The sequence below is a fragment of the Zerene cesonia genome, chromosome 11, assembly GCF_012273895.1.
Source record: "Zerene cesonia ecotype Mississippi chromosome 11, Zerene_cesonia_1.1, whole genome shotgun sequence".
NCBI lineage: Eukaryota > Metazoa > Arthropoda > Insecta > Lepidoptera > Pieridae > Zerene > Zerene cesonia.
Window position 1 is genome coordinate 301855 of NC_052112.1, and position 9349 is coordinate 311203.

Genomic DNA, 9349 nt, shown 5'->3' on the forward strand with positions numbered 1-9349 from the left:
TCTATGATAATGTTTAATAGCTAGGCTGGGATAGAGGACGTACCTGATACATACCATGCTCTGAATAATATGCGGATATGTTATAATCTTTGTAAATTAGATTAAAAAAGCTTACGTTCACAGGAATTCAGTTTTGTCACAGTATTATATAGGCTATTATTTCTAGGTTTTTTTTTCATTTTAATATATCTACAGCGACACGACGACACGTGTCTGAATCGCGCAAGTGAAATGTTTTCGTTACAAAGACATATCCATTCCCTTATATTTCATTGTGTCTGTATAAATAATTTTCGCACATAGTAAATTGTCTCTTTCGAGTTGTAACAGTAAGGGCAATTGCATACAAGGAAGCGTGTATTATCGATCGATATTACGTTGCGAGTTGCATAAGGGTCTCGTGTGACAATGCGCGCTCGACCGAATAGCGTCGTTACTTCCGGTTCCACTCATCTCAGACCTCTATTTTTATTGTTTTATAATTAATTAAATACTAGCTTTTGGGGCTTCGTACGGGTTAAACTTGGAGTAGTTTAATAAATGTCACTAGACATATAAACCTTCCTCTTGTATCATTCTATCTATTAAAAAAAATCGTCTCTTTAATCATCAGAATGTCTGGAAAACTCCTATAATAACGCCTATTGTGCTCTACTGAAGTTAATTTGTTTAATTTTTATTATTATAGTTTGTAACACAACAATATATTACAATGTGTATGTTGTATTTATTTCATTGCGATAATTGCAGCCCAGCGCACGTGATACTATTAGATTCGGAAGGTCGAATTATGACAATTGAGCGCTTCTAAAGCTCTACCACAGATAACATAACACCATACGCTCCACTTTCATAAACAGTTTACCATTTGCAGCAATGATTAAGGCATTTATTGTATAGATTTAAAAGTTTTCTATTATATGAAGATTGGCTAAAATGTTTTTTGTTCTCGAACTGTCTACATACGAAAAGTTTTTTATAGTATAAAAAGTGTGTTTTAATTTCCGTAACTATAATTAGCTTAATCCGGCAGCTTTGTAAACGTAGTACTCAAATTATGTATTAGTTATTGTATTAAAAAAGCCATGAACACCGTAAATACTTCGATTCTGATAATATGAAGAGAGCTTTGTTTGAATCTCAGGAACTACTGAACTGAATTTAAAAATTCCTTCATTATCACTTTCCTGCTGTCTGAATTGAAGATTGTAAAGAAACCTAGTGTATAACCTAGTATATAAGCATAAACCAGACGTCCTTACATTATATACATATTACATTATATACATACACATACCTTACACTATAATATGAATATTATCCAGCACACAACGCTATGAAATTATATACATATCTGGTAAGGTAAATGTCAAGTTTACATATAGGTTAAAATACAGTGATACTTTTAAACACATATCTTTTAACTCACAAGATGTTTTATCATTGAACCCATAATATATTTCGCGGTACTTCCCGTTGACCCCGTTTGACCCTTGGTATTAAAGAGCTTTTGGGATGTAGTCATACGGAGTGTGTATGCGCATGATAAATGATAATTTTCATGATAATTTAACGAGTAGAGAGGATAATCATTGTCAAGGATGAAGGAAGTTGATTAAAACACTTTAACAGCCTGTAAAGGCTTTATTAATCAATTAAAATAATCACTACATAGTATAAAAAAAATAGCTTACTCTGTATGTTTCTTTGTCCCCATGTATGCTTAAATCTTTAAACTACGCAAAGGATTTTCATAGGATTTTTTAATAGATAGAGTGATTCAAGATAAAGGTTTATATGTATGATAACATCTATTAAACCACTCCTAATTTAACGCGTGCGAAGCCGAAGGCATAAATACTTGTAAGCGTACATTTATACTACACGCAAACGCAAAGAATAGAAATAACAGCTTTTAATGCAATGAAACATCTAAATTAAAAGTCAATTGTTAAATAAGTTCGAAAGAAACTTCATTCTGGACATATAGCTTTATGCTTTGGACTTTTCAATTGTTATTTACTCGTTATCTGTCTCTAATACTTGTGTTTACCAATTTAAATAATAAACAGATCTAACAGCGTGCAGTTACGGTCGAGATGGTGAGATATCGCAATACATACTCGATTTCTTGTACCAGTGTTAGCTAAGACAATGCAATTGTTTCGCCGAATTTCACTGATAGCGCGATCTAACACGATTTGACGAAATTAGTTTCGCAAACAGCTTTAGCTTATACTAGCTTATATTCGCTGCGCCCCGCGGTTTCACCCGCGTAAACCGCGTCCGTATCCCGTAGGAATGTCGGGATAAAAAGTTGCCTATATGTTATTCCAGTTGTCCAGCTGTCTACGTACCAAATTTCATTGCGATCGGTTCAGTAGTTTTTGCTTGAAAGAGCAACAAACACTCACACATTCTTACAAACTTTCGCATTTATAATATTAGTAGGAAGGATGATTTGGTCTTTTTATATCATAGCGGGCAACTTAACTGGTGGTTTTCTTGATGGTAAGCGATCACCACCGCTCATAAACACTGGCAGTAGTGTCTTTGCGAATGCGCCACTACAATTTCAATTCATTACATAACATATCCTACTAATAATATAAATGCGATGCGATACGGATTTACGCGGGTGAAACCGCGGAGCGCAGCTTATGTGTATAAAGTGTATTAAAGTCTATCACGATATTATTGAAATTATACGTAGTTTGAACGATCTAGGTCGAAACGATATCAAACTTCTGTAAACTTTATCTCCCCTTTTTGGAACTAGTGTAATCATTTCAAATCAGCATGAAAGTTCTGATTTACAGAATATCCACACATCCATTTATACTACGTATACACGAAAAATACTTACAAATTAACTCGCAAAATGTTTGTATATAAAATATCAAATTTAATCAGTTGATAGCTGTGTTAAAGTAAATCCACAGTGTTACGCTGTTAGTTATTATGTGTTTTTACAAATCTCTAACCTTGTTCCTATATTGGAGCGAGCAGGTGTAGCCCTTTCAAATGAAATATAAATATTATATAACGCGAAATGTCAAGGGTATTTGAATAGCGATTTCGCTAAAACGAATTTAAGTAATTGACAATTAAAGTGTTATATTTCTAGAAAACTAGCCGTGTAATTATATTACAATCGCGAAAGTACAATGCGAATTAATTATTGTTAATATAATAATATAAAGAGATTGATTATAAAGACGAAGAAGGGTTTGTCTTTTTTGTGTTTGTAACGTTTTCACATAAAAATAACTTGACCGATTACAAAAATTCTTTCACCATTAGAAAGCTTTATCTGCACTGGGTGACATAGGCTTTGCCTGTTTAATAAACAACTAATATTAGATTAATTGGTTCGAGGTTATGCGTTAAAACAAATATAAATCATCATATCATACTTGAATATAAGTGTAGATATTGTCACTGAGGGTTTATACTCACTACCGCTTAAATAATTTGTGTCCAAGTCCAAGTTTGCTAACACACCATTACGATTCCATTGACCATCCATTACAATTAGCATTGTAACAAAATTCGCATTCTGCAAAAACCATACCGTATTAATATTAAAACATCAAGTGCAATGGCGTCTCGATGAGACCATTATCAGTGTCGCCAAAGAAAATATCTTATGACGCAGGTTTGCTATGACATTTAGTTGCGATTCGGTTGAATTCGATCGTGATTAACGGAACTCCATTACAAATATTTAGCAGACTACCAAATCAGCGATTTTGAGAGACAACTGAAGCATTGTTAGGTTAGCAGAGCTGAGACTAGGTATTTACGAAGTCTATGTATATTTCGTTTATTTCGTAGTGAGTTAGTGGGACGCACGCGTGTCCATAAACGGTGATTTCACAACTTTTATGTAAGTTTTACGATGAAATAACCCAGATTTCGATCGACCCAAGAATAATTTTTTCCTTATTTAATTTTAACGTATGTTTGGAAAGTATTTTTAGGTTATGTAATCGAGATTTTATTAATAAATTTAAATATGTATATGAGTTTCTAATTTGAATAATTTTGGCGAATAATATCCAACTGCTATTGTCAATTGTTTTGCAAACATTAGCTAATTGTTATCACAATTGATTATAACGCATTAATTAATTATAACTACCCTCCATAATAATCTCTGCAAAAGTTGACAAATTCTATAAGTAATATCTCCTATCGTTCAAATTATAAACGAATAAATAAGAAATGAGCGGGTATGTTCTGATTCAATCGGATTTAGCGAAGGAGCCTTAGCTGGCAGTTGTCTGCGAGATAACCTCCAGTTTGATGGTTACCAAAGTCCCATTTCTTAAATTAATTAGAATTAGTAATAATAAGTATCATATGTGATATTGATTTTACTTGCTGCACAGTTGGAAGAAGAATTAGAAATCGTCAATATTTACAAATTAATAAAAATATATTTCTTCTATTTTTTTAGCGTTATTCAAGGAACGAGTTGGCAATTAATGGGGGAAGGACAAAAATAAAGTCTAGAGTGTAAAAGATCTATCTCCTCCCTATTAAAATCATCGGTATATGACGCTATAACAAATAATAAAAACATCCACGTTTAAGCAATGGTTGGAACGATAATAAATTGGATTGGTGACCAATTGTGTAGTTGCTATTGCTTGTTTGTGCTAAGTGTCGCAAGTCCGACTCGCGCTTGTTGATATATTGAATGAGGTGCCACTACCACAGAATAAGAAGCACAAATAGTACTACCATAAGGTCCCCCCATATCCAGCCATCCAGCAATGACGACTTATAAAAATACAATAAAAGTGAATCGTATTGACGGACATCTATTTTGCAATATGAAGTGTTTTCCTCACATGCAATAGTAAATCCCCAATCTAGAATAGTGTAATACCCAAATGTGTTTGTAATCATATACCGGTTTCGTGAAAGAGCGAATACTTTCGCTTCTTATAAAACAGCAAGTCACGATGGCACAGCTGATTAAGTAGTGTCATAACTTGGGTCACTGTTGCGAAAAACGGATGATTTTGAGACCATATATAGTATGGTATAGATGGTACTTCGTAAGTACCTACCTATGTTGTTGCAATTGATAGGATGAAAACGTTGAAAATTGCTTTGTCATTCATATTTGAAGTAACTAAATTTATCGCTGGTTTCGCAATTTCTGAGACACTACTTCCTAAAATAATTTATGTCCCAGCTCAGAGAGACCTACATTTTATCCTCTAAAAAGGTCCATGTTTCGTAAATTTTTAATGGTCTATAGTGAACAGTCACGTCTACAGGCATGTTGTCGGCCTGTTCGTTTTGACTGTGTTTATCAGTATTTATGTGCATAATCTATGGTTCATAAAATTATATTGTAGCGGACGTCTAATGTGCAACGTAGATAAACAGTTCTTCTTCTTTTTGTCTATGGCCTACTCTTTACATCATCATCAGCATATATGATCCCACTGCCCGGGATACAGGCCTCCAATCCACCACGCTGGTCAAGTGCGGGTTTGCAGATATTACATGTCGTCGAAGTTTTGATTCTTGGATATGCCAGTTGAATCACGATGTTTTTCTTCACCAGTTTCAGTAGTGGTGACGTTGTACATCAATAGTACTACAAGTACAAGTTGAAAAATCAATTTATTTCTGTCTCGAACCCCTACTTGCCGATTTTTGCTCTGAGGTCCTCACCACTGATCCACCACTGCTTTCACTTTTAACACTTATGTTATTATTTATCAAAATTTTAAAATGGTTTTAAATACTATTAATATCATACTTCTACCTATATAAACTAACTTACTATATACAATAATCTGTATACTAGAATACATTTTTTTGTGCAATAATTTAATCAATATTTATCAAAGGCTGATCGTAACATGTGATACTTATTATTAATTACATAGTTATATGAATGTTAAAGATATGCTATTTCTAAATGTAGGTTTTTGGGTAATCAGAAAATCCTAGTGCATAAAATATATCTACGCAATAATTTTGCAACGCATGTCGAATCACATGCGCCCGAGTTAAGATATTAGAAAGTATAACTTTTTTAACATATTATAATTTTGCACGTCATACAATTGTTATTTTGAAAGTGAAAAGCATGGAGAAATTTTAAATGCCGATATTTACTTTAAGCATTGTGCTAAACATACGAAGTGAATTTTATTTACAACTCGAAAAAAATATGTTTATCTATAAAAATAAAAAAATTGTCATAGACGTAAAGTTGCATCCTTTTTTCCAGCATATTGATTTTTACTATGTAATTATTCAATATATTATTATTTATTATAACTTTAAATTGATAGGTATTTTCGAAGCAAAATACTTATAAATGAGTTCTTAAGCGCCTTGAATTAGTAACCTATATATTATTATGGCTTTTCTTATAATATTTACAAATAAATATAGGTACTTGGAAATAAATTTTTTACCTTTAATAATTTAAAATTCGCAGAACTCAAAATCAATATCCGCGAAGTCCCATTAAGATTTTGGTATAGCGCCATCTGATAAACGATTCAATAAAAAATTTAATGTTTAATTATATACTTAGAAATATAATTTGAGGTTAATTAAAGTAAGTTAATTATTTTAAAACAAAATGTTGAAAAACATTCAATTTAAGGCTTTTTTCAATTGTTAAAAATGTTATAGACTAGGGAGTTACAGCTTACTTACACTTGAATCTTGATAGCACATGTCATATATTATACTTGACATTTGGAAGTTGACAATAGGTTGTTGAAATTTATATTGTTGAATGTTGATTTCCCGCGAATCGGAAATTTATATTTTTTGAATTAAGATAATTTATTTAATATTAAAATTGGTGACGAATCTTTCTGAAGTTTATTTTAAAATAATATTTCGTAATAATAAAAATCTGATAATCTTATTCCTGGCCCTTAAGTCGTTAATTTGCAAGTTTATTTAGGCTGTTCGTTTTATTGATTTTTTCGTCAATATTGTTCCAAAAAAGAAAGCTTATAATATAGGAGTCTATATAATATTAATGGCTAAGCAACTAGCAGAAGTTGAAATACACGCGGCAGAGACTGCCGAAGTTGATGATGAGAATTTGGACATCAGCGTAGATCTTATTGACGATGGACTTTATTTGGGTAATATTTAAACGAAATTAAAAAAAAAAGTTGTAAACGTTTTGTAGTCTGTCCTGTGAAGGTTAAAATTTTCGTGTCAATTGCACATACAGCAATTCAATTAAAAGCTAATTGTTTCACTGTAATTATCATGAAAGCAGCTGCTACAATATATATCTTTTGGAACTAATGTGAACTCAATAAAATTTGTGTTAAAGTTGTCAATGTTTATACAATAATTAATAATATTTTATACATTACCATATGTTTTATATAAGTTGATAGCTAAAAAGCAAATAATATCTATGATGCTTCTTTTTGTCATATGGAGAGCTCTCTCAGTTTGATTCTACATAGTGTGTGATACTTTCAGGTAATCTGGCCTGTGCGAGAGACCACAAGACTCTAGAACGTCTCAATGTGACACATGTGCTGACAATAGATCTGGTTCCACTACCAAGGACAGTGTTGGATCGCAGTAAACTTATCTTCAAATTTGTCAAATGTTAGTTATATTATTGATTTACCTAAGAAATAGAAAGACTAAGAATGGGCATATATTAATTTGCATCTATTAATTTAGGTCAATTAATTTTTAATTTAGAATTAGTGGAAAAACATACTTAAAATACAGTTTACATATTGCACTATTTGTTATTTTTAATGCTAAATACATCAAACTTAGGTTAGAAATTTACAAATTTGTGCTTGTTAGTGTAGTGTAGTGCTTGAATAACAAACGTACATCCAAACTTTTACGTATATGATTTCAGTGGCAGATATACCAAAAGAAGATTTAATAAGCCAGCTTCCTGATTGCAATGATTTTATTAAACAAGCTATTGGTAGTGGGGGCACTGTGCTGGTGCATTGGTAATATTTATAATATATTTTTAATTATTACACTGCTGATCATTCTTATTTTAAGACAATTGCTTTTAAAAAGCTCAACACAAGTAATATTTTACAATAGTTTATTTAGGTATAGAGATTTTTATAGTGCTTATGGGAGGTAATATTTAATTTAAAAAATCTTGTGAGTACTAAAGAAAAAAATAGATATCTAATGCATATTTAATTTTACATATACTTTTCTAGCATTGGCTTTCTTGCAAAACAAACCCTCATAAAAGAGAATTAACCAAAGGTATAAATTTCAACCTCTAATGTAGTACACGCATCATCGGGAGATATTTTATATTTCATCATAATATGTCCAAAATATGTCTAAAAATCTATGAAGAATATTCTGGATAAAGAGTGCCTTTTCCTTTGCAGTTATTTCGGCGTATCGAGATCAGCAGCAGTTGTCATAGCATACATAATGGAGAAATATGGGCTTTGTTATGAAGAAGCATTTGTTCTCGTGAAGAGTAAGCGGAGGTTTATTGGTCCCAATATAGGATTTGTTGCCCAACTGAAACTGTTTGGACATATGGGGTACATGATAAATAGAGAAGACCCTAGGTACAAGCAGTTTAGGTTGAAAATGGCTGGCCAGAAGTTAAAACAAGGTGGGATAGTGTTTTAATCCTTTATTTGGTGTATATTTCTCAGTGATTAGTGCTTAAATGGCAAACTTGCCTGTGCTTCTATTTTATTTAATACTTTTCATTTTTATATATCATCGTCAGTTAGTAATGGTATTCATTAATTATATATTTTATGCATTACACTACGGTGTTGGGATATTTTTTTATTTATGGTGTTTCTTTAAGGATTTTTAGGTTTTTTTTTTTTATGTCATAGCGGGCAACTGAGCTGGTGGTTCGCCTGATGGTAAGCGATCACCACCGCCCATGAACATTCGCAAAGGTTGGGCCTCTGCGAATGCGCTGCCCGCTTTTTTGGGATAAGGGAAAAGGAATGGATTAACGGCTGGAAAGAAGGAATGGACTAGGACGGGTGAGGAAAAGAAAACGGGCCTGCGGCTCCCCCACTCACCGCACGAAACACAGTGGCATGCCACTATTTGACGCCGGTATTCTGTGGGGGTGTGGTATTTCCCCGGTGCGAGCTGGCCCAATTCGTGCCGAAGCGTGCTCGACTCCCACAATAAAATTGGTTTTGGAAATTATCTGTTAGATATTAATATGTCAATTGATTATGTCAATAGTAATGTAGGTATTTGTGAAATAAATCAGTTTTGCTTCTGATCTTAAGATGGCGTATTCTTTATTGGCGACGAAGTAAAATTAATTGTAATTGTGGCAATATGGCTTCAAATG

General features: G+C 32.5%; 1 protein-coding gene across 1 annotated transcript in view; it reads left to right on the forward strand.

The window, feature by feature from the left end:
• Nucleotides 1-6777: 6777 nt before the first annotated feature.
• Nucleotides 6778-9349, forward strand: part of LOC119830440 (dual specificity protein phosphatase MPK-4-like) — a 5823-nt gene continuing 3251 nt past the window's right edge. The window contains exons 1-4 of the mRNA XM_038353468.1: nt 6778-7142; nt 7495-7626; nt 7895-7994; nt 8400-8635. Of these exons, the coding sequence (XP_038209396.1) occupies nt 7034-7142; nt 7495-7626; nt 7895-7994; nt 8400-8635 (577 nt within the window). The 5' untranslated portion in view covers nt 6778-7033. The remainder of the gene's footprint in view (nt 7143-7494; nt 7627-7894; nt 7995-8399; nt 8636-9349) is intronic.